At 43.7% G+C, this 26,372-nt stretch overlaps 1 protein-coding gene across 2 annotated transcripts in view; it reads right to left on the minus strand.

Annotated features, from left to right (window-relative positions):
* The window catches only part of CUX2 (cut like homeobox 2), a 350,576-nt gene that overhangs the window by 79,089 nt on the left and 245,115 nt on the right, over nt 1-26,372 (minus strand). For both annotated transcript variants that reach the window (XM_038762394.1, XM_038762393.1), the window contains exon 4: nt 1,405-1,483. In XM_038762394.1, the coding sequence (XP_038618322.1) occupies nt 1,405-1,483 (79 nt within the window). The remainder of the gene's footprint in view (nt 1-1,404; nt 1,484-26,372) is intronic.

Consider the following 26,372-nt stretch of genomic DNA (forward strand, 5'->3'; position numbering starts at 1 on the left):
GAGATGGAATACTGGGCTGGAAGGGCCAGAATATTGGGCTGGAGCCTAGTGGAAAGAGCACAGGCCTGGGAGTCAGAAGATCTGTGTTCTAATCCCACTCTGCCACTTGTCTGCTGTGTGACCTTGGGCAAGTCACAACTTCTAAATGCCTCAATTCCCTCATCTGTAAAATGGGGATTAAGGCTGTGAGCCCCACAGGAGACATGGACTGTGTCCAACCTGATTGTCTTGTGTCTACTCTGTGCTTGGTACAGTGCCTGATGCATAGTAAGTGGCTAATGAATACCATATTAAAAAAGAGAAGGGCCATTGGAGTGACCCATGGCTTATAATAATAATGGCATTTGTTAAGCACTTACTATGTGCAAAGCACTGTTCTAAGAGCTGGGGGGATACAAGGTGATCAGGGTGTCCCACGGGGGGCTCACAGTCAATCCCCATTTTACAGATGAGGTAACGGGCACAGAGAAGTGAAATGACTTGCCCAAAGTCACACAGCTGACAATTGGCGGAGCTGTGATTTGAATCCATGACCACTGACTCCAAAGCCCGGGTTCTTTCCACTGAGCCATGCTGCTTCTCTATATTCTTATATATAGAAGGCTTATATTCTTCCATTTTTATAAAAGCCAGATGGCCAAATGCAAGCTGAGGGCATTACATCATTGGGTTCAGTGTAGCCTTCTCTCTAGGGGAGGCTACACTAAAAGAACAGGAACCAAAGTATAACAGCAGAAATCCAGTTCTTGCTCCCTAGGCTCCCCGCTTTTCTACAACATCTAATGCCAACTTACTGTCCTTTTTCAATGTTTAGATTGGAGAGATTTTTCTATTTTGGCACTTGGACCTCAGGGATTTCTGATAGGACCAGAAGATGAAGGGAAAGTGGAGATTAGGTCGTGTTTTGGAAGCATTACCTTCAAATTGTTACTGTAGCTTTAAAAATGAATTAGGAGTGCCCAGGCATATAGGTTAGAGGCTAGCTATTCATGCATATTTCAAAAACATAGGACTTCCAACGGACTGCGGCCAGAAAGGCAGCAATTGCGGCTCAGGTATTCAGTGAATGTACCCCAAAATAGACAATTGGGGGTTGCTGGATCGCTATGGGTGGCTGCCCAGGTGTTGATGGCAGCAATATCAGCAGACAATAAATGGGGTAAACGGGCTCAATGGCTCACGCTGACAGCACTGCTTCCCCAAGAAACTCTTGGCTGCCAGAAGAATTTTGTGAAACCCTGGGCAGCTGAAACCCTCCACCCAAGGACAACACAAAGATGTTCTAGAATACATTATGTTCTGCAATCTTTGCAAGCCCTGGCTGCTAGGTAACCTCTGTCTAATAGTCTTAACAGTCGTTTCTCATCATTAATTATTCAACTAAGTAGCCGAAGCATTTCTTACCTGGTGCTTCAATTAATTGCTTGTAAACACTCAGAAAAGCGGCCTCAGCCTCCTGGCTTCTTTTACTAAGTGCAACCACCTTTGGGAACAGAAAAAAAAATAAAATATAACTATGGAATATGAGCCCTCCCCCTGATTCCGTCAGTCTTCTACACATGCACAAACAAGAAAGAGGGCTGGGGGCCTAGATTCATTCATTCAGTCATATTTACTGAGCACTTATTGTGTGCAAAGCACTGTACTAAGCATTTGGGAGAGTACAATATAACAATAAGTGAACACATTCCCTGCCCAATACGAGCTTACAGTCTAAGGTAGATGGATGGGTTAAGGGTTCTTTCCAACACAATGAGCACGGGGCCAAATGAGTTATTGAGTATTAAAAGTACGAACATTCTGTTTCCTCTATTTAAAAAAATATTAAAAATAATTTGGACATTTGGGACAACAGATCCTTTGCCAAACTGTATGAGATTTGATGAGGTGAGTGATAGCTGAAAGAAAGAAAGACATCTTCTTTCGTCCCGTGCACACATACATACGAACATACGTACTCACATGATTCTCATTCAATGGACCAAACCTAAAACACTCTATCTAAACTGGTCTGGGTCTAAATTGGTCTCTCCAAATAAAACCAAAGCTGCAATGTGTTCGCTAGAAACAGGATACAGTAATAGAAAACTTGCCAGCCTTTGACCTGGCCCTTCAACGAGAGTGACTCATCGAATTATAAATTCTGATTATTTCCCTCCACACACACACACATGCACACATCACCCCTGCCATGCCTGCCCGCCTTCAGCCCGAACTGAAAAAAGAAGCCTGACAGAAACATCTGTTTTCTTGCTCTAAATTTCCCCTCTTAGATCCTACAGATCAGAGCAATGTGAGCTCTTCACATGTCCATCATTCATTCATTCATTCAATTCAATCGTATTTATTGAGCGCTTACTGTGTGCACAGCACTGTACTAAGCGCTATGGAAGTACAAGTTGGCAACATCTAGAGACGGTCCCTACCCAACAGCAGGCTCACAGTCTAGAAGGGGGAGACAGAGAACAAAACAAAACATATTAACAAAATAAAATAAACAGAATAAATATGTACAAATAAAATAGAGTAATAAATACATACAAACATATATATAAAATGAAAAATGAATTCATATATATATGAATATATATATATACAGGTGCCCTGGGGAGGGGAAGGAGGTAAGGTGGGGGGGGGATGGGGAGGGGGATGGTTGCTGTCTTAAGAAAGGACTTCCTAACCATCAGGATGGTAGGTCTCAGAGTTTGATTAGAAAAATGGCATGGCCTAATGGTGGGAATGTTTCTGCTATATTGTTGTGTTGTACTCTCCCAAGCTCTTAGTAAAGTGCTCTGCACACAGTAAGTGCTCAATAAATACAACTGACTGAAAGAACATGGGCCTGGAAATCAGAGGACCTGGGTTCTAAACCTAGATCTCCCAAATGCTTGCTGTGTGACCTTGGGCAAGTCATTTAATGTCTCTGTGCCTCAGTTCTCCTGTTCTCCCTCCTACTTAGACTGTGAATCCCATGTGGGACAGGAACGGTGTCCAACCTAAATCACTTGTATCAATTCCAGAGCTTAGAACAGTGTTGACACATAGTAAGCGGTTAACAAATACCATAAAAAAAGCCACACCCATGCATATGGATAAAAACTTCATCACCTGCAACACCATCCCTGTGCAAGAAGGATCCTTGATGTCAGTAACATCATTCTTGGATCTGCTTTACTATTTAATTTGGAAAGAAGCCACACATGGGTGTATTCACCACATACATGTCTGGAAGGTGCTCTTCTTTTCACCTATCATCCCATTGCCTAATTGATCAGGATGTACCTTCAACATGGTCATTCAATTTTGCCACGGTTGCATAGTAGCAAACAGCATAAAAGGATCTCATCTCTTTCCAGCAACAGCAACAACTGCAAAGCAGTGAACTGTGACAAACATTAATCAATCAATCGGTCGTATTTATTGAGTGCATACTGTGTGCAAAGCATTGTACTAAGCGCTCAGGAGAGGACAACACAACAATATGACAGACACATTCCCTGCCCACAACGAACATTAGGAACAGTTACATTTTATTCTTATCAAAACCATACAAGTGCCATGCCTTCTATAAATCAATTTGTCAGTGGTACTTACTGCGCATTTACTGTGTGCAGAACACTGTACTAAACATATGGGAGAGTATGACAGTTGACAGACATGTTCCCCCTCGACAAGGAGCATATGAACTTGTTGACTAAGTGATTACTTAGCAAAGCCTGCCATTTGCAGCCCACATGAAATATCTCTAGGTCCCAAATTCAGTTGCTGCTATTACAGTAACTCTGTAGGAAAAAGCTTTCAGAGAAAGCTCTAAAGAAAATGAAAGCAATTAATCTCAGACCTCATCCTCCAAACACGGTTTCCCAAATGTGGTGGATTCCCCAACCTTATTTTCATAAATTACATTTATTCATGGTTATACATATCCAGTGGTCAGCGACCAAGAGATCCTGGGACGGGGAGAGAGGAAAGGTTCCTCAAGAATCTCCAACGGTTGCCCATCCACCTCTGCGTAAACAAAAACTCCTTAACATCAGCTTTATAACACTCAATCACCTTGCCTCCTCCTACCTCACCGATTTCCTACTATAGCCCAGCTCCCACACGCCAGTCCTCTAGTCCCAGCTTACTCTCTGTGCCCCAATCTCATCTAGATCGCTGCCAACCCCTTTCCCACATCCTCTCCCTAGCGTGCAACTCCCTCCCCCTCCATATATGCCAGACCACCACTCTCCCAGCTCCCTCTAGACTGTAAATTTGTTGTGGGGAGGGAGTTGTCCATTTGTTGTCCATTTATTGTTGTATTGTACTCTTCCAAGCACTTAGTGCAGTTCTTTGCACACAGTAAGCACTCAATAAATACGATTAACTGAATGAATGAATTAAGGTTACATCTCCAAGAGGCCTTCCTTGACTAAGGCATTCTTTTCCCCAGTTCACTCTCCCGTCTCCTAAGCACTTGGATCTGTGACTTCTGGGCACCTGATATTCGTCCCACCCTTAATCCCACAGCATTTATGTATGTAATTTAAGTTATATATTATAAATTATTTATTGATATTAATGTCTGTCTCCCACCCAGACTGTAAGCTTGTTATGGGCAGGTAATGTGTTTGCTTATTCCAATGTATTGTACTCTCCCAAGCACTTATTCATTCATTCATTCATATTTATTGAGCGCTTACTGTGTGCAGAGCACTGTACTAAGCACTTGGGAAGTACAAGTCGGCAACATATAGAGACGGTCCCTACCGAACAACGGGCTCACAGTCTAGAAGGAGGAGACAGACAACAAAACAAAACATGTAGACAGGTGTCAAAATCGTCAGAATACATAGAATTATAGCTAGTTCCAAGGCTCTAAACTAATATTCATTCAATCGAATTTACTGAGCACTTACTGTGTGCAGAGCACTGTACTAAACGCTTGCAAAGTACATAAGATGCATGATGTACAACATATAAGAACAGGGAGAGGTGCAAAACGGTTATAACTTGTAAGTTATGATCAAAAGCAGCACTTAGTAAGTGCTCAATAAATACCACTGATTGACAGATTAATTGACAGTGAAAACCGGACTCTTTTTCCAAATATTAATGGCAAAGCACCCTCAGGGGAATTTTCAAATACCCCATTTAGCTCTAAGCAGTACAGCCTAGTGGAAAGAGCATGGGCTGGTTGTCAGAGGACCCGGGTTCCAAGTCTGGCTCTGTCAATTGCTTGCTGTGTGTTCTTGGGCAAGTCACTTAACTTCTCTGTGCTTCAGTTTCTTCAACGATAAAATGGGGATTAAATACCTGTTCACCACCCTTCTAAGACTGTGAGAACAATGTGGGAAAAGAAACTGTGTCTAACCTGATTAGCTTGTATTTATCCCAGCTCATCCTATCCCGTCTGGACTACTGCACTAGCCTTCTCTCTGATCTCCCATCCTCGTGTCTCTCTCCACTTCAATCCATACTTCATGCTGCTGCCCGGATTATCTTTGTCCAGAAACGCTCTGGACATATCACTCCCCTCCTCAAAAACCTCCAATGGCTACCGATCAATCTGCGCATCAGGCAGAAACTCCTCACCCTGGGCTTCAAGGCTCTCCATCACCTCGCCCCCTCCTACCTCACCTCCCTTCTCTCCTTCTACTGCCCAGCCCGCACCCTCAGCTCCTCCACCACTAATCTCCTCACTGTACCTCGCTCTCGCCTGTCCCGCCATCGACCCCCGGCCCACGTCATCCCCCGGGCCTGGAATGCCCTCCCTCTGCCCATCCGCCAAGCTAGCTCTCTTCCTCCCTTCAAGGCCCTGCTGAGAGCTCACCTCCTCCAGGAGGCCTTCCCAGATTGAGCCCCTTCTTTCCTCTCCCCCTCGTCCCCCTCTCCATCCCCCCGCCTTACCGCCTTCCCCTCCCCACAGCACCTGTATATATGTATATATGGTTGTACATATTTATTACTCTGTTTATTTATTTATTTATTTATTTATTTTACTTGTACATTTCTATCCTACTTATTTTATTTTGTTGGTATGTTTGGTTCTGTTCTCTGTCTCCCCCTTTTAGACTGTGAGCCCACTATCGGGTAGGGACTGTCTCTATGTGATGCCAATTTGTACTTCCCAAGCGCTTAGTACAGTGCTCTGCACATAGTAAGCGCTCAATAAATACGATTGATTGATTGATTGATTGATTGATAGTAAGTGCTTAACAAAAATAGTGAAAATAATAATAACAATCATAGTAAGGACAGCCAAATGACAAAGAAAATTAACATGCTTGAAAACATATTATTGCCAGTGACTAAAAAGAGCTTTAAAGAGGAGAGGTAGAGGGGCAAAACAGGGGACTGAGGAGGCTATCAATTTGGCCAAGTCATCTTTGAGAATCTTATTTCTCCAAAGCCCTTTTCTTTAGGATTGGAGGAGAGTGTCTCTGTTAAATCTGACAAATGTCTTACTAGCTGTCTAGACAGTCTGGAAATGGTTTCCTTAATGCCTATGCAGGGAGGAAACCTCTGCCCAGTGTTGAATCTTGCTCAGCAAAAGGTAGAGAACAGAACATTCCTCTATCCTTTAATGGCACATTTCTAAGCCAAAAAGATTAACAGCCTAGACTGTAAGCTAACTTTGGGAAGGGAATGTGTCTGCTAACTCTGTTATACAGAGTGAGTACAGTGCTCTGCACATAGTAAGTGCTCAATAAATACAACTGATTAATTGATTGATTGGAAAGACTATGGAACCTGAAGTCAGGAGACCTGGGTTCCCATCTTGACTCCATCATTTGGCTGCTGAAGTAAAACCTCTCTGAGCCTCAGTTTCCACAACTGAAAAATGGTTTCCTCCCTTTTTAGACTGTGAACTAAGACAGGGACTGTATCCAAACTGATTATCTTGTATTTACCTCAGCATTTAGCACAATATTCAGTCAATCAATTGTATTTATTGAGTGCTTACTGTGTGCGCAGAGCACTGTACTAAGCCCTTGGGAAAGTACCATATAACAGAGTTGGTAGTCACATTCCCTGCCCGCAACAAGCTCATAGTCTAGAGGGGGAGACAGACATTAATATAAATAAATTACGGATATGTACGTAAGTGCTGTGGGGCTAAGGGAGGGGTAAATAAAGGGAGCAAATCAGAGTGACATGGAAGGGAGTGGGATAAAAAGAAAGGCCTCTTGAAGAAGATGGGCCTTCAATAAGGCTTTGAAGGTAGAGAGAGTAATTGGCACATAGTAAGCACCTAATAAATGTCATCATTATTAAGCAGAACTAAGCTGAGCTTGTGGGGGCCAGCATTTGGGCTCTTAGGAACCTGCTGGAATGAAAAGGTTAATCCTTTAACATGTCGGATAGGGGAATGAGCAGATGGGACAATGAGTTCTACACACAGTGGGAATTCAGCACACACTCAAGGAATTCCAACTGCCTGGCAATCTCCATGGCTGAGCCTTCTCTTAGCTCTAGAGCAGGGGCTTGCTGATTGCCAAGATACCTTGGTAGCTCTAAGAAATAATTTTCTGCCAGTGAGAGATGTTAAAGAGTGAAATTGGAAACCTTTGGACAGCTGTAAAATTCTGAGAGATTCTCTTCTGGGTTGCTGGGATGTGGGTCACCTCCTTAAAATCCCTGCTGGCTCAAAGATTCTCTGGATCGAGGGGTCCTATATGGATTCTGCTGCTGGCATCGGGACGGTCAAAGGAACTCCAAGCTGCCACTTCTCAGGCACAGTAATAATAAATAATAATGATGGTATTTGTTAAGCACTTACTATGTGCAAAGCACTGTTCTAAGTGCTGGGGAGGATACAAGGTGATCAGGTTGTCCCACATGGGGCTCACAGTCTTAATCCCCATTTTACAGATGAGGTAACTGAGGCACAGAGAAGTTAAGTGACATGCCCAAAGTCACACAGCTGACAATTGGTGGAGCGAGGATTTGAACCCATGACCTCTGACTCCTAAGCCCATGCTCTTTCCATTGAGCCACGCTACTTCTCTAACTAATTAATGCAAAATGATTTTGCCCACGTCTCCCAGGGAAACTGGTTTTACGTAAATAAATTAGGGCTAGTTTAACAGTAGCCTTCCTTTAGAGTAACAGCATGGCCTAGTGGAAAGAGCTTGGGCCTGGGAGTTAGAGGAGCTGCGTTTCAATCCCTGTTCTGCCACTGGCCTGCTGTGTGACCTTGTCAAGTCACTTAATTTCTCTGTGCTTCAGTTACCTCATCTGTAAAATGGGGATTACAACTGTGAGTCTCATGTGGGACATGGGCTGAGTTCAACCTGATTAGCTTGTATCTATCCCAGTGCTTAGTATAGTGCCTGGTATTTAGTAAGTGCCTAACAAATACTGTAAAATAATGCAGAAGGGCTGAGAGAACAATGAAAAGAACAGGTCGATGCAAACCCTATAGTGTCATCTTGTGAAAAGGAGGAAGAGGAGAATGGTTTAGTCGATGCTTTCTGACGGTAACTCTTATTTGCACTTGCATTTACCCTTTGAGTACTTGATATTCACCTCACCCTCAGCCCCACAGCACTTACATACATATCCTTCCACTTGCCATTTTCCCTATCTGTAATTTATTTTAATGTCAGTAACCCCCTCTAGACTGTAAGCTCCTTGTGGGCAGGGAACGTTCCTACAAACTCGGTTGTACCGAACTCTCCCAAGCACTGAGTACAGTGCTCTGCACACGGGAAGAGGCGTTGAGGGGAAAGGGCTGATGGGAATCAAAAAACGAGTCCTTCTCCCAATTCAAAAGATTCACTACTGATACAGTAAATTCTTTAGAGTTAAAACTACTAGTTTATATATGGCAACCAGCAGAGAAGGATGGATGCTTACAGGAGTACTGAAGGGGAATGTGAATGTCAATCAGTAATGATGTTAATGACGGGAACACCACCTGACGGGAACACCACCTTCTTTGTGGCTACTGGTCTGCTGGGGTTAAAGGAACACGGTCTAAGTGACCTGGTTTACCCACTCCCTGCGATCACGGTGACCAACAGTTGGAGGTCAAAGATATCAGCTTCCAGTTTGACTCACCTAATGGTGGCAATTACGTAATTGCTGTCTATAGATTTCTGGATATCAGAAAATTGGAACTATACTGCAAAAGCCCCTTCCCCATTTGGTGCCTGCAAATGGGGATAAAAGGTGCAGCCATTAGGTAGGTAAATATGGTTACTCCCAGTGGTGACTGCTAATACAAAACGATTTCTCATCTTGAGGTCCTTTGGAGATTCTTTTCAGTGACTAACATGAGGGGCCCAGGGGAGGGAGGAGGGTAGGGGCTTGGCTGGGCCATGGAGTGAATGGTAAATTACCACTCAGGAACCCTTTCAGGAATATATCAGAGAGAGGGAGAGAATGAGGAGGGAGGAGACAGACAGACGAAGACACACCTTGAGGAAGCACACCATCAGAAATAGATCTGTGGCTGATGACAACCCAAGGCATTTACATCACACTTTTTAATATGATAATAGAATAAAATTAAGGCTGGCCTCAGACTATTATATAAAAGGTGTAGTGAGAGTGAATGTTTACCAGTCAGGAGCTAAATTCAGTGGGATGTGAGAAATTGCTTCTTGTGTAACGGGTTATAGACGAAGAAGTAGCATGGCCTAGTGGATAGAGCCTGGGCGTACAAGTCAGAAGGACCAGGATTCTAATCTCAGCTTCACCACTTGTCTGCTGTGAGATCTTGGACAAGTCACTTCTCTGTGCCTCAGTTACCTCATTCGTAAAATGGGGATTAAGATTTTGAGACCCATGTGGGACAGGGATTGTGTCCAACCTGATTAACTTGTAATCACCCCAGCGTTTAGGACAGTGCCTGGCACACAGTAAGGACTTAAATACCACAATTATTATTATTATTGTTATAAATGACAATGGAGTTGGAGTATGGAGATGTTGGGTTTCCTGTTTCACTGTTTCCCTTGGTTGGTAGGAAGTAGCAGGGAGAGGCTCAGAAGGGAGACAGAAATGGGAGATCCTGGAGAAATGGGGGATCCAGAAGTAGCACGGCCTAGTGGATAGAGCATGGGTCTGGGAATCAGAAGGACATGGGTTCTAATCCAAGCTTCGCTGCTTGTCTGTTTTGGCAAGTCACTTAACGTATCTGTTAACTCATTCACCTCATCTGTAAAATGGAGATTAAAACTGTTAGCCCCACATCGGTCAGGGACTGTGTCCAACCTGATTAACTTGTATGTACTCCAGCACTTAGGACAGGGAAGGATCTCTAAATTCCTTAGACTCAGAGCATGGGGTTTTTTTTGTGAATTTTTTGTTCCTACAACAAGTACAGGAAAGGATAGGATCTATGTCAAGTGAGAAGCAGCACGGCACAGTGGATAGAACATGGGCTTGGGAGTCAGAAGGTCATGGTTTCTAATCCTTGTTCTGCCATTTATCTTTTGTATGACCTTGGGCAAGTCACTTCACTTCTTTGGGCTTCAGTTCCCTCATCTGTAAAATGGGGATTTAGACTGTGTGCCCCATGTGGGACACAGACTGTACCCAACCTGATTAACTTGTATTTACCCCAGTGCTTAGAACAGTGCTTGGCACATAATAAGCTCTTAACAAGTGATTTGGGCAAGTGTTCTGGGCACAGTCCAGAAAGGGGTGTAGAATGGGGGTGTAGTTTTCTAGTCAGAGCCATATGGCTTACACGCACATCCCATCTGCTATTTTCGTTGGTCTCACTATCCCTAACCCTGTTTCCATTGGAACCACCTAACTGGGCAAGAGACTTAAGAAAAACAACACCAGGGAAAGGGGAAGCAAATGCTTGAGCAGACCTCCAGGGGCTCAAAAGTACCCAGGCCCAGCCCTGGCTCCAGAAACCCAAGAGATTATATAAAATTACGGCGGAGTTCACGAAAACTGCCAAGGGTCCCCAAAATATCTAACTCTGTCACTGGCACTAGATAAGGCTGGGAAGGAACACTCTTCTATGGTGGGCAGACCCATGGTGGAATTGAGCTGGCACCTTTCCTTTTTAAACAATAAATCTTGAATGCTGGAAAAGAACATGCGTATGTGGAGAAAGACGGAGAAGCATCAGGGAAAGGGGAGGAGAAAGAACAGTAATGCAGAGAGCAAAAATGTAAAAAAAAAATTCCTCCACAAAATAACCAGTTTAGGCCAGGTGCAGCAAACAAAACTGAACTCCTTTGCCTTTAGCTAAATTCCCTACACTGCTGTAATGCCACTACCATTATAAATCATTGATGCCGCTGAGCAAATGAAAATTATAATTTAATGCTGTGCTTAAATAAAAAATAAGAATTTCACTTTTTATTTAAATATTTTGTTGTTGACTTTGGTCTATCTCATCTAGACAGGGGAGTTGGAAAACAGTATGCTAAAGCTGAATTCCTTGCCCGAATACAGGGGGGAAGAACGAATCTCCTGTCAGCCCTCCCATATGACCACATAAACCAAAAGGACTCTCTGACATCACAAAGAAGGAAATGATGTGGCTCTCCAGAGAGGTTCCCAGCCCAGCTCCTGACCTGTTCTTCAGAAGCAGGAGGCAGCAAAGTCTAATAAAGGAAGTATTAATCCTGCAACAATGCCGTTCAAAATTTATGAGCATAAATCATTCACTCAGGTTCAGTTTTCAGCACCTTGCTTTCAGGTACTGCCCCAAGCTTACTGATTTTCTTTAGTGTGAACTTTCAGCAGAGTTGACGTTCAGCAATAATGGAGATTCCTGAGAGAGCCACAGTGCATTGTCTGGCTTTTGCTGATACTTGGATCTTGGCAACCAGCCCTCTGCAAGAGTCCCCAAATCAGAAACGCCTCACTTCAAATGGAGGAATGTGAGGAGTTGAATACCACGGGTGAATGACTCCATTTGCTCCAATACAGAAGCAGTGTGGCTCAGTGGAAAGAGCACGGGCTTTGGAGTCAGAGGTCATGGGTTCAAATCCTGGCTCCACCAACTGTCAGCTGTGTGACTTTGGGCAAGTCACTTCTCTGTGCCTCAGTTACCTCAACTGTAAAATGGGGAATAAGACTGTGAGCCCCCCGTGGGACAACCTGATTAGCTTGTAACCTCCCCAGCACTTAGAACAGTGCTTTGCACATAGTAAGTGCTTAATAAATGCCATTATTATTATTATTTGCCAACTTGAGTTATGGTCCTAGGTTCAAGGGGTTCAAAATTGACTGGAAAGGGGCAGGAGGCCCAGCCAGGCCCCTGTCACCAGTCAGGGGGTTCAGTCACCCCCCAGTTAGGGGGATCCATCCATCAAGCAAATGGAGCAATGCCAGGGCCCATGGAGCTGTGTGGTGGAGGTGGAAGGTGCCACCCCTTGTCCTTTGTGAGCCCTGATCCTTTGAGTGACCAGAATTCCTAGAAATCAGGGGCTTTGGTGAGAGAGGCCGGTTCCTGTGCTGCCCCTGTGATCCAAATCATTTTATAAAAGTCAGGCCCAGCCAGCTCAGGTATTGGTGGGCACTCAGCACTAATCTCCTAGGGGCATGGCTTCTCAATAAAATTCTGACCCAAAAGAAACCTTGTAAATCAAACTCCAAAGTAAAGGCAGGAGCTCCATCCCAGCCACTTCACATGCCTCCCAGCCTTGGGGGCCACAGCCACTGCAGCACTTGGAACCAATCACTCAATCATATTTATTGAGCGCTTACTGTGTGCAGAGCACTGTACTAAGCGCTTGGGAAAGTACAATATAACAGAGTTGGTAGGCACATTCCCTGCCCACCTTAAGCTTACCAGAGTGCATTCTGCAAAGCTAAGGAAAACAGATGAGTATGAATGGTGAGAATGGCTTCAGGTCTGAATAAGAGCTGATGCACCAACTCTTTAAGCCCTTGCCCCAAAGAGACTATTCTTCCAGGCAAAAAAAATTAAATAAGTCAGCTCTTGTGTTTGTCCATCTCTGTCGCTCTCTTTTTCCCTAATCCCCCAAAGCAAACCATCCAGTCTCTGGCTGAGGCAAGTCTGCTGAGGAACATAAAGGAAAAATACCATATAATTGTATTCTAATATTTGTAATTATTCCCAGGCTAAAAATAAGGCATTGAGCAATGTGTTTTCAAATGTCTGGATTAATGAACACTTTTTATCCAGCATAATACAGGAACAGAAATGCATTTGTGTCAAATTCCCTGAGATATCATGAGCTGCTCTAAAAGCCATGTCGCCTTTAAAGCTTTGATGCAGTGCAAAAATGAAATGTCCCACAATTTAAGGTTGGCAGGGATGCTATTAGCAATGGTGTAATCATCAATTACACCAATCACAAACTACTGATTTTATAATTACCAAATGAAGTTCTAACTTCTAACCTTCGCACAGTGGCAACTAATGTAATCTCTCAAGTCTAAAAGGAAGCTTTTCTGGGGGGGAAAAAGAAATATCTTCCAGGCCTCCACAGAAGACTGAATTTAAATTGCTTGTCATTCAAAACAAAGGCAAACCACTCATTTGTAATTCACCAGCCACCTGAGCAGATTGCCTTCTCCCTCTAAGCATACACGCACCGCAGCACAAAGATCATTTTTCTATTGTTAAAATTGTATAAGCTGGGCTTTTTTTAGCATCGAATACACAATTCCACTTCTTCTGTGAGTGTTCCCAGCATAAAAGAAATTGGGGCTTTCTTTTGAGCCTCACAAATAAATTTTGCTTCGGGGTGTTAAAAAGATTCAGCAGTGTGCTCCAATACAAGCCGAAAACAATCAATTATACAGCAAGGCCATATGTGTGTGTCTATGTATATTTTAACAGGACAAAAGTTATGTTTGCTGCGTTGGCTCGTTGTACATCATCTGTAAGTGATTTCAGGAGAGCGAAAGTAATTGAGGCTCGTTTCCGTAGCGGCTGAAGATGCCGCCAGTGTTCCCGCCTAAGGAGCGGGCGCTTTCGGCTCCGAGTGCCAGCACTGCGCTCACCACCCACGCTGCTCCTCCATGGCTGTGGCTACGCTGGCAGCCGTGTGCCAGCATTTTAACACGGAGGGTGGTGGAGCCGCGGGCCACTCTGGCCCGGCTCCCGAACGGCCGATCGCTATGCAACGACCAACAGCCCTCGTGATCCAGCAGAAGGATGAATATCCAATTAATGGGGATCAGGCCTGCCTCTATGGTGGGAAGTTGGGATCACCAAGCGATATCATCATCATCATCAACAGTATTTACTGAGCACTGACTATGTGCAGAGCACTGTATTAAGCGCTTGTTGGGTGGTGTGCTCCTTATCCGCCCAGCAGGGCAGGCAGCTCACGCTGGGAAGAGCAGCGGGAGCCCTGGGTCCTCCAGAAACCACATTTTAACCCTGAGCTTTACCTCCTCCCAATTCAAAGGGCTACAAAGGAGCAAAATGAACAAGAAATAATAACAGCGGCCTTTATTAAATGCTCACTCATGTACTAAACACTGGGGTAGAAGCAGCATGGCCTAGTGGAAAAAGCCTGGGCCTGAGAGTCTGAGGATCTGGGTTCTAATCCCAGCTCCACTACTTTCATTCATTCATTCAATCATATTTATTGAGTGCTTACTGTATGCAAAGCACTGCACTAAGTGCTTGGGAGAGTACAATATAACAACAATATAACCACTTGTCTGCTGGGTGACCTTGGGCAAATCACTTAACTTCTCTATGCCTCAGTTCCCTCTTCTGAAAAACGAGGATTAAGACTGTGAGCCCCATGTGGGACAGGGACTGGGTCCAACCCGACTATCTTGTATGCACCCCAGAATTTAGTAGAGTGCCTGGCACAGATTAAGCACCTAACAAATACCAAAATAATAATAATAATAATAGTAATTATTACTATTATGCAAGGCTGTGAATTAGGACACAGTCCCTGTCCTATACAAAGCTCACCGTCTCTCATACTCCCATTTTACAGATAAAGAAAGCGAAGCTTAGAGAAGGTAAGTGACTTACCCAAGGTCATACAACAGACATATCTTGAACATATGATGTACATACCTTTAAATTATATTTTATATTATAAATTATTTGGGCATGTGAATGTCTGTCTAAGCAGTGTGGCTTAGTGGAAAGAGCACAGGTTTGGGAGTCAGAGGTCATGGGTTCAAATCCCGGCTCCACCACTTGTCAGCTGTGTGATTTTGGGAAAGTCACTTAACTTCTTTGTGCCTTAGTTACCTCATCTGTAAAAAGGGGATTAAGATTGTGAGCCCCACGTGGGACAACCTGATTACCTTGTATGTACCCCAGTGCTTAGAACAGTGCTTGGCACATAGTAAGCACTTAACAAATTCCATCATTATTATTATTATTATTATTCTAGAATGTAAGCTCAATGTGGGCAGGGAATGCGTCTGCCAACTCTGTGGCATGGGGTATGGCAATCCTGGCTAAGTTATTAAAAACAAAATGAGCCAAGCCAGCCTCCATTTGGATGTTCAGACTTCTACTGGGTCTCAGGAGGAGCGAGAGCAGTTGCTTCAGGTCAGCTTGACAGGCAGGGGTCTTGTCACACTAACTCTTTCAACTTTGCCGGTACGCACTACTGATCTAACTCGATCCTTTGAATCGTGAATTCAGAAAGAATTTGCTGTCCCTCCGGAAATCAGTTTCAGGAAATTAGCTGTAGGAATGGTTTTCCAGTTTCCTGCTGCTGCCTTTGTTACAGGCAACTGGAGATTAGCAGTCAGGGTAAAAATAGACATCAGGATGAACTCAAAGATGGTCCACTTAAACCCAAACTGTGATGAGTAAGGAAAGAAGAAATGGAATGGGTGATGTGGAAAAAAAGGGAAAAATAAAGGGAAATAGGTTCCCACCTCCATTAAAAAGACAGTTAATGTCTTACGGCCTCAGCTTCTTCATCTGTAAAATAGGACCCACCTCCACCCCAACGCCATTCTACCCAGGAAGCGTTTAAGTTTAAATGAAAGGAGGTCTGGTTGATACTCCAGACATTAAGTAAGCTCGTTGTGGGCAAGGAACATGTCTGCCAGCTCTGTTGCACTGCACTTAGTACAGTTCTCTGTATGAAGTAAGTGCTCAATAAATACCACTGATTGATTGAGAGTGGACAGAATAAACTTGACCTGTGCCCTCAAGGATTTTGTATTCTAGCCAGTCTACAGTCACTACAATAAATACAGAGACTACTGCAATGTTAGGAAGGAAGGAGGCTGGAACAACTATAGAGATATATACCTCTGTAGTTGTCCTCTAAATTCGAAGAAAACACCACTGATTGTGATGACTGAAAAGGCCAATAAGACACCACAGTCCCATCTACATTGGGGCACACACAGTAACCCCTTGTTCAGCTCAGTCTGTTTCGCCATTCCTCAAGAACCTCTAATGTTTGTCCATCCACCTCTGCATCAAATAGAAACTCCTTACCATCGGCTTTAAAGCACTCAATCATCTTGCCCCCTCCTTCCTTACCTCGCTCTTCTACTAAAAACCCAGTCTACATATTTCGCTCCTCTAATGCCAACCTACTCAATGTACCTCAATCTCGTCTATCTTGCCACCAACTGCTTGCCCGCATCCTACTTCTGCCTTCGAATGCCCACCACATTTATATCCCTCAGATGATCAACTCCCCTCACCTTCAAAACCTTATTGAAGACTCATCTTCTCCAAGAGGACTTCCCTGACTAAGCCCTCATTTCCATTTCTCCCACTCCCTTCTGTGTTGTCCTTGCACTTGGATTGGTACCCTTTCTACACCCCTCCCTCAGCCCCACAGTACTTCTGTACATATCCATATTTTATTAATTTATATTAATGTCTGCCTCCCCCTCTAGACTGTAAGTTTGTTGGGGGCAGGGAACATGCCTACCACCTCTGATATATTGTACTCCCCCAAATAATAATAATTATGGTATTTGTTAAGCATTTACTATGTGCAAAGCACTGTTCTAAGCGCCAGGGGGGATACAAGGCAATCAGGTTGTCCCACGTGGGGCTCAAGTCTTAATATCCATTTTACAGATGAGGGAACTGATGCACAGAGAAGTGAAGTGACTTGCCCAAAGGTACACAGCTGACAAGTGGTGGAGCTGGAATTAGAACACATGACCTCTGATTCCCAAGCCCGGGCTCTTTCCACTGAGCCACGCTGCTTCTCATAAATGCTCAGTACAGTGCTCTATACACAGAAAGCAGAGCACTGCTTACTCCCCCTCTAAACTGTAAGCTCGTTGTGGGCAGGGAATGTACCTGTTCACTGTTATATTGTTCTCTTCCAAGTGCTTAGTACACTGCTCTGCACACGGTAAGTGCTCAATAAATACGATTGAATGAATGAAATGCTCAGTAAATAATACTGATTGATTTTTATGCTGTCATCCTTGGTGTTTGCAGCTGAAGCTGTTTTCTCTTCTTCCTCCCTGTCTCTTGTTTTCTAAATAGTTTTGGCTCAAAAAGAGCAACTTCTTTCTTGATACCAATGTCCCAGGCAGGTCTACCTTGGGCAATTGACTCCCAGCTTTTAGCTGGGATGCAGCAATGCCTGAGGCTTCCGTTTACTCTGTCCTTAAAATGCTTCATCTGCCTTCTTTGCTTTTGGTTTCTCAATTTCAGTTCTCCACACAGCAGCTGTTTGGGTATCCTGCAGTCACTCATTTTTCTCACGTGTCTTAGCTACTGTAGTTGTGCTGAGGTGAGCAGAGATTCAATGCTAGGAGAATGACTGTAGTCCAGAACTTCAATGTTTGTGACCTTTCTTCTTGTTTTTTTCTTTTTATGGCATTTGTTAAGCGTTTACTATGTGTCAAACACTGTTCTAAGAGCAGTAAGTACAAGTACAGACACAATCCTTATCCCACATTGGGCTCACAATCTAAGTAGGAGGGAGAACAGGTACTTAATCTCCATTTCAGTGACTTGCCCAAAGTCACACAGCAAACGATTTGGAAAAGCCGGGATTAGGACCCTCTGAATCCCAGGCCTGAGCTTTTTCCACTAGGCCAGGCTGCTTCTTTGTCACATCATCTGATATTAAATTTGACCCTCAGGTGACTAGTGGAACTGCCCACAGGAGGCAATCAACAAATATGACTGATTGATGGGATAATCTGCAGAGGCTTGGCAGACCTGGGAGTTGCTAGAACAGTCAAGAAATACAACCCTATTGTGAACACCCTCTAAGAGGACATCTCTGGGCAGGACATTGGGTCTGCATTTTCTACGCCCTTTCCTTTCTCCTGCATTCCCTCATTTAGCTGGGATACATCTAGCAAGAGTCCCCAAGTGCCCTCCAAAGTTGACAGCAAAGCTCACTGTGGGGACGTTGCTCTGAATGTAACCAGATTCTGAAAGCCACGGCAGCTGTCTTTGCTCTTGACTGTGATGCTGGGCAACTTTACGAAATGTCAGCACAGAAGAGCAAGTTAAAAAAGTACAAGTGCCCTTTTCCAGAGAGAGATAGCCCTCCTAAATACCAAAAGACTTTTTTTTTTCTCTTTTAAAGATAGTGGAATATTTTCCAGGGTGTCTCGGTGGATTTTTGTCTCAAGATTGATGGCCACATCAGTCCCCCTTACGCAGATCTCAACTCCACCTGTTTCAGCCTAATTCACAAAATGTTTCCCTCAGCTTCTGTGCCTCAGTTACTTCATCTGTAAAATGAAGACTTAGACTGTGAGCCCCAAGTAGGACCTATCCATTATATTTAGTGAGTGTTTACTGTATGCACAGCACTGTACTAAGTGCTTAGGAGATACAATATGGAGAGTGCATTGTGGGGACATGGACTGTGTCCAACCTGATTAACTTATAACTACTCCAGCGCTTAGTAATATGTACTATGTACTTAGTATTCTATGTCTGGCACATAGTAAGCACTTAAATGCCATAAAAAACCAAACAAATCCAGCTCCTATGGTTCTTGGCAGCATTTTCCTCAGAGGGCCCCCACTCTGCCCTGCCCCATACTTGGGTTTCTGAGGAAACAGCAGTATAACTTACTCACAATCTTCATGGGGGAAACACGTTTCAGGGCTACAGGGATCTTGAACTTTAGACCTGGAGAACTAGTGGTTTCTCTGATTCCACTTGATCAATTTTAGACTGTGAGCCCCTTTTAGACTGTGAGCCCACTGCTGCGTAGGGACTGTCTCTATATGTTACCAACTTGTACTTCCCAAGCGCTTAGTACAGTGCTCTGCACACAGTAAGCGCTCAATAAATACGATTGATGATCAATTTCCCCAAAGAGCAGTGCGGCCTAGAAGCAGATTGCCTAATGGCAAGAGCAGGGGCTTGGGAGTCAGAGGATGTGGCTTCTAATCCTGACTCTGCCACTTGTCTTCTGTGTGACTTTGGGCAAGTCACCTAACTTCTCTGTGCCTCTGTTACCTCATCTGTAAAATGGGGATTAAGACTGTGAGCCCCACCTGGGACAGGGGCCGTCTCCAACTTGATTACCTTGAATCTAACCCAGTGCTTAGAACAGCACTTGGCACATAGTAAGTATTTGACAAATAGCATAATTATTATTATTGTCTACCCCAGAGTCCTTGGAGGAAATGTTCCAACTGATAAAGCTGGAGAGTTCTGGATGGAGAAGGAAAGTCGTGGCACACCTTCCCTTTCTCTCTTCCTAGAACCTATAGCCAAATATTGTGGAAAACCCATTTAATCCAAAGCCCTCTTTTCCTCCTGTCTTTGCCAGCAGCAACAATGCCGTCCATCTAATGGAGGCAATTTTTCTCATTTTTTCACGTGACAAAATTTGAAACAAAATTTATGACAAAATAATAAACATTTAGCACAGCGGCTCAATCAGCGGGATGGAAAGAGCCATTTAGTAAATTTCAATCGATCTGTCAGAGAAAAAAATCCCCCTTTTTTTGTAAGGAAGAGAGGTAAGGATTGGGGAGCTCTTAATTTGCATAGCACTTTGGTAGGAAAGCCACCTCTCGAGATCCACTACCACACTAGTCAATGCTGCAACAACGAGAGCAAATTAAGGTATGGAACATGTTTGAAGAAAAAAAAGCGTACAAATAATCAAGTCTGAGCGGATCTGTTTAAGTAATTTAATTGCCTAACACAGCTATGAAATCCCTTCAGTTTCCGCTTCAATTATTAGCACTAAATGTTAAATATCCTGGAATGTACTCGTCTTGATGGTCGGCTGCTGCTTTCCTGATGCTCTGGGGAGAAGATAAATGTCAAAATGCAGCCTCACCCAGTTTGTTATCATTGAGCTGGGTCTCATGGTCTAGACTGCACTACTACTTCCAGCCAAGCAACAATAAAAGATGTATCCCCGGAACTAGACTTCCAAAGTTTAGCTGTCATCTGTAAGCCCCACTGTGAGCCTCACGTGGGACAACCTGATCACCTTGTATCCCCCCCCAGCGCTTAGAACAGTGCTTTGCACATAGTAAGGACTTAACAAATGCCATTATTATTATTATTATTATTATTATTATTATTATTATTATTATTATTATCTGTAGGGGAGGGCCTACTTGGGCCAAATTCTCAACCCATGGAACGGTTGCAGGACAAGGACTGACATGCATCAGTGCATAGAGCATGGGCCTGGGAATCAGAAGGTCATGGGTTCTAATCCCGGCTCTGCCACTTGTCTGCTGTGTGACCTTGGGCAAGTCACTTCACTTCTCTGGGCCTGTTTCCTTATCTGTGAAATGAGGATTGGGACTATGAGCCCCATGTGGGACAGAAACCGTGTCCAACCCAATTTGCTTGTATCCACCCTAGTGCTTAGTACAGCATCAGGCACATCGTACATGCTTAACAAATACCATAATTATTATTATTATCCATCTGAACTAAATCCATCTCCCCTGAGTCCAAATGGGAGACAACGAGCCAGGAGAAACAAACTTGACTTCTCTACAGTTTACCTTCTCAAAGTCTCAATCAAAATCTAACGGCCAATAGCATTAATTGAGTACCTACTGCTTGGGAAAGTACAGAAGTTAGAAAACATGATCCCTGGCCTCAGGGATCTTATAGTCTGGCAGAAGGATAACTACCATAATATGAACTAAAGATATGAGAAGGAGCATGGCCTAGTGGATGGAGCACAGGCATGGAAGTCTGAAAGACCTGGGTTCGTTCATTCATTCATTCAATCGTATTTACTGAGCGCTTACTGTGTGCAGAGCACTGTACTAAGCGCTTGGGAAGTACAGGTTGGCAACGTGCAGAGACAGTCCCTACCCAACAATGGGCTCACAGTCTAGAAGGGGGAGACAGACAACAAAACAAAACGTGGTCAGGTGTCAAGTCATCAGAATAAATAGAAGTAAAGCTAGATCAATCAATCAATCAATCATATTTATTGAGCGCTTACTATGTGCAGAGCACTGTACTAAGCGCTTGGGAAGCACAAATTGGCAACATATAGAGACAGTCCCTACCCAACAGTGGGCTCACAGTCTAAAAGGGGGAGACAGAGAACAAAACCAAACATACTAACAAAATAAAATAAATAGAATAGATATGTACAAATAAAATAAATAAATAAATAGAGTAATAAATATGTACAAACATATATACATATATACAGGTGCTGTGCAGGGAAGGAGTTAGGGTGGGGGGGATGGGGAGGAGGGGAGGAAAAAGGGGGTTTTAATCCCAACTCCGCCGTTTGTCTGCTGTATAATATGGTCAAGTCACTTAATGTCTCTGGGCCTCACTTGCCTCATCTGTAAAACGGAGAGCAATATAGTGAGCCCCATGTGGGGCAAGGGCTATGTCCGATCTGATAAGCTTTTATCTACCCAGCACTCAGTACAGAGCCTGGCACATAGTAAGTGCTTAATACCATAACAAGACAAAGGATGTAGTTTAAGTAAAAAAGGGACTTCAGTGGTTCTCATGGTTGATATGCGTCTCACACTCAACAGGTTTGAATCTGTAAGCTCCCTGGAGGCAGGCATTGTTTCTGCCTACTCTATAGTATTGCACTCTCCCAAGCTCTTACTATGTGCAGAGCACCATACTAGGCACTCAATAAATAACACCAATTAACTGATCAACAATGGTGTGAAAAGCAGACAAGGACACTCTGGTTTCTGGTGCTTCAAAGGGTCCTCACAGATTATGTGTTCCAAGGGCCCTGACCCCAATCAATAGTCTCTCAATTCCTACTGCTGGTGAAACGAGGACTGGGCGAAGTGCAAACCACCACTGGCACTACTAGAAAACAACTCAAGCACATGACCTGCAAGTAGGCCGCCCAGGATATTGATCGTCTGATCGCTCGGGATGCAGTGTCTGAACAGCATTATATCGAAATGCATTACTCACTGTAAACTCCCTCTGTAAATCATTTGTGTTTACTAGCCTCCTCCATTAGATTATTAGCTCTTGAAGGCAAATACTATGGCTTTTACTTCTAGTGTCTTTTCCCACGCACTCCCCGAAATATTTTCCCACAAAAGGCCCTCAGTAGGCAGTGGGATCTAGTGGAAAGAGGAATGAGCTTGGGAGTCAGATTCATATTCATTCATTCAATCATATTTATTGAGGGCTTACTGTGTGCAGAGCACTGTACTAAACACTTGGGAAGTACAATTTGGCAACAAATAGAGACAATCGCTGTCCACAATGGGCTATTAATGTCTGTCTCCCTCTCTAGACTGTAAGATCATTTGGGGCAGGAAATGCGCCTGCTAATTTTGTTGTATTGTCCTCTCCCAAGCACTTAGTACAGTGCTCTGCACATAGTAAGCACTCAATAAATATGATTGACCAAGTGATTGACTGAGTTGAAGGACCTGGATTCTGATACCGGCTCTGCCACTTGCCTGCTGGGTGATCTTGGCCAAGTTACTTAACTTTTCTGTGCTTCAACTTCGTCATCTGAAAATGGGAGTGAAATACCTGTTCTCCCATCTCCTTAGATTGTGAGCCCTATGTAGGACAAGGACTGACTCTGACCTGATTATTTTGCATCTACCCCAACCCTTAGTACGGTGCTTCGCACATAAAAAGTGCTTAAGGGATACCGCAGTTTTTATTATTACTGATAATGGAGTCTTTTGTTGAGAATGATGGATGTGCCTCAATCCTGAGACTTCAAGAGCTTTGTACTGACTCTGGTTTGTGCAGTACCAATCACACACTCATACCTGTCAGCTGTCCCCACTGGGTCCCAAAGTAAAACAAATCAATCAACAGTAATTATTGAGAGCTTACTGTGTGCAAAGCACTGCAGTAAGCACTTTAGGAGAGTACTAAATTCATTCATTCATTCAATTGTATTTATTGAGCGCTTACTATGTGCAGAACACTGTACTAAGTGCTTGGAAAGTACAATTTGGCAACAGAGACAATCCCTACCCAACAACGGGCTCACAGTCTATAAGGGAGAGACAGACAACAAAACAAAACAACAGGCATCAATAGCATTAAAATAAATAGAATTATTTAGTATCACAAAATACTAAATCATTTTGTATATGATCCCTGCCCTCAAGAGGCTAAGAATCTGGTGAAACAAGTGAGTAGGAAGGCAGGGGTGTAGCATGCTGAGACAAGCACATAAAGCTTTGTTGCTTTTTATATTCAGAAGCCACTTATGGGGATAGTGACAGCAGCAAAGCATGGGTCAATCAATAAGTGATATTTATTGGGAGCTTACTGTGTGCAGAGCATTTCACTAAGTGCCTGAGAGAGTACAATGCAAAGGAGTTGGCAGACACATTTCCCTGCCCATTAGGAGCTTACAGTCTAGGAGGGGAGGTAGATATTACAGCAAGTTATGGAGCCTGTGGGGTGAATATCAAGTGCTTAAAGGGTACTTGATCCAGATGCAGAGGCATAGAAGGCATAGAAGGTAGAGGAAATAGGGAAAATGAGGGCTTAGTCAGGGAAGGCCTCTTGGAGGAGATGCGATGCTGCAACGTAACCTAGTAGGCAGTTGCATTTTGGTAGTTATTGAAGTCTTCACCGCCCACCCCAGTGGCTATTTTTCTGGATTCATATTGGATCTGTCCATCTCACAAAAAACCTTGAGAATTGGGAGATCAAAGTCTGGTATTGATGCTGCAGGAGGGGGGTACCTGATGGGATTATGCCATTGACTACTACTGATAGATAGAAAAGATGCCTTGGACAGTGACTGCCTCATCAAATTCAAAACTGGTGCACCGGAAAACTACACCCGATGAACTTCCAAACAATTTAGTATGGAGCGGAAGTCACACATCGCTCTTTTTAGTCACACTTCCTCACAGAAATAGGACCTCAAGGTTCACACTGCCCTAAGGACAATTAGCTATTGGGCAGGGAATGTGTCTGCTAATTTTGTTGTACTGTACTCTCCAAAATACTTAGAACAGTGCTCTGCACATAGTAAGTGCTCAATAAATACCCCTGATTGATCGATTGATATTGTCAATTCTCTCACAGCTCCTGTTTTCACTACTCATTTTGGATAGAATGCTGTTGGGAAATTAGGGAAATGGTCTTTCTGGAATTAGTGGAACTATCCCTTCCTGGACTGCCAAATTTTATGGGAATGAAGACCATGATTTGAGATAGAGACACAGCATGGCTCAGTAAAAGGAGCACAGAGCTGGGAGTCAGGAGACGGGTTTTAATTCTGGCTCCACCTCTTGCAGACTGTGTCACCTTGGGGAAGTCACTTAACTTCTGGACCTCAGCTTCCTCCTCTGTAAAATCAATCAATAGTATTTATTCAGCACTTACTGTGTGCAGAGCACTGTACTAAGCACTTGGGAGAATCCAATACAAGAGTTGGTAGATACGTTCCCTTCCCACAACGAGTTTACAGTTTAGAGGAAATGGGGATAAAATGGGGATTAAATACCTGTTCTCCCTCCCAATGAGACTGCCAGGCTCTATGGGTCAGGGGCTGTTTCTGACCTACCACAGTACTTGGCATAGAGTGAGCTTTTAACCAATTCTACAATTATTATCATTTGGTAGATGGTCCCAGAAACGAGATGCCAATGAAGTCATTGATCCATGTGAAGCCCAGCACGAAAGCAAAGCAATCACAACTGGGATCTGATTCCAAATCTTACCAAGACCCAGAAAGGAAATACAGATGGAGATGTTTTGCTTTCCATAACCGCTTCCTCTTTCGACCAGTCGGCCTTCAACAGTTGCTATTTTCCCCACCCTACTGATTGCAATAAGCAATAAATGAAGGAAACAGATGGAAATGAGGCTTCCCCCGCCTTTAAATTAAGAGAAGAAGGAGTGAACGGAAAGAAGATGAAAAGACTAATGCTGGCTAAAAGATCAAAGAGATGACCATTTCAGCTGATAAACTTCCCTTAAATACAGTTCTTGTTCGCCACCATGAAATCCTTTGGCCATCTCAAGCATGGCAAGTGGTCAGGCTCCATATTACATATCGATGTATCATTAATTTCGTTTTGTTTCCTGCTACAGTGTACACCGATTCAAGGTGAGAAAACGCAACTGTGCCGCAACTACTCAGATTGATAAATTACATTTATGTGCTGGGCCTTTTTCATGGCTGGTGACTTTCCAGCAAAGCAATTATCACTGTGGAATGCATAATAGCCTAATTAATAACTATTGTCAGCTTGGCCTCTGTGCCATGATTATACCTTATCAAGCCAACTTTTTAAAACATTTGGAGACAAAAATATTGTTATAATTGACTGGTAAAATTGTCAAACTGTCCTCTCCCTGAGGATGTTATTTCTCATGACGGGACTATGAGATGCACACACAAGCCTTTCTACATTGTCTTGGGAGTGCTGTCTTTAAAAAGACTTTTACTGCAGGTGGGTTGCAGAAGCTTTCCTTTAAATGTAAGAACACTAAAAATAAAACATTTCATGGCAGGAAGACAATTAAAAACGCAAAGCAAAATAACTGATAAATGAGGAGATCTGACCTGCTATGAGTCCTCAGAGAAGAGAAGAGGCTAGGTTTTGGAATTCTTGGAAAAAAGGAGGAATTGCTTACTTCTGCCTTTCTTCTTCGGACCCTGGGAGACACTTCCCAACCCCACTGGCGGGAGCTTGGCAGGAACTCCACAGCCCGGGAAACTCCCGGGTCAGGATCGGGCCCACCTCCCTCGGCTGTATTGTGCTTTCCCTAGCTTTTAATACAGTGCTCTGCACCCAGAAAGGCGCTCAATAAATCCAACGGATTGATCCTTGCAGTGCAAAACCGGAATCAGGACTCAACCGAGGCCCCGGCCTGAGTTTTAACCCGAAGGGGGACGGGCAGTGGAGAGGCCTAAATAATAATATTAATGGTGCTTGTTATTCACTCATTTCATCATATTTACTGAGCACTTACTATGTGCAGAGCTCTGTACTAAGCACTTGGAAGGTGTCAGAGAAGCAGCGTGGTTCAGGGGAAAGAGCACGGTCTTTGGAGTCAGAGGTCATGGGTTCAAACC

This window comes from Tachyglossus aculeatus, chromosome 21 (genome assembly GCF_015852505.1).
Source record: "Tachyglossus aculeatus isolate mTacAcu1 chromosome 21, mTacAcu1.pri, whole genome shotgun sequence".
NCBI lineage: Eukaryota > Metazoa > Chordata > Mammalia > Monotremata > Tachyglossidae > Tachyglossus > Tachyglossus aculeatus.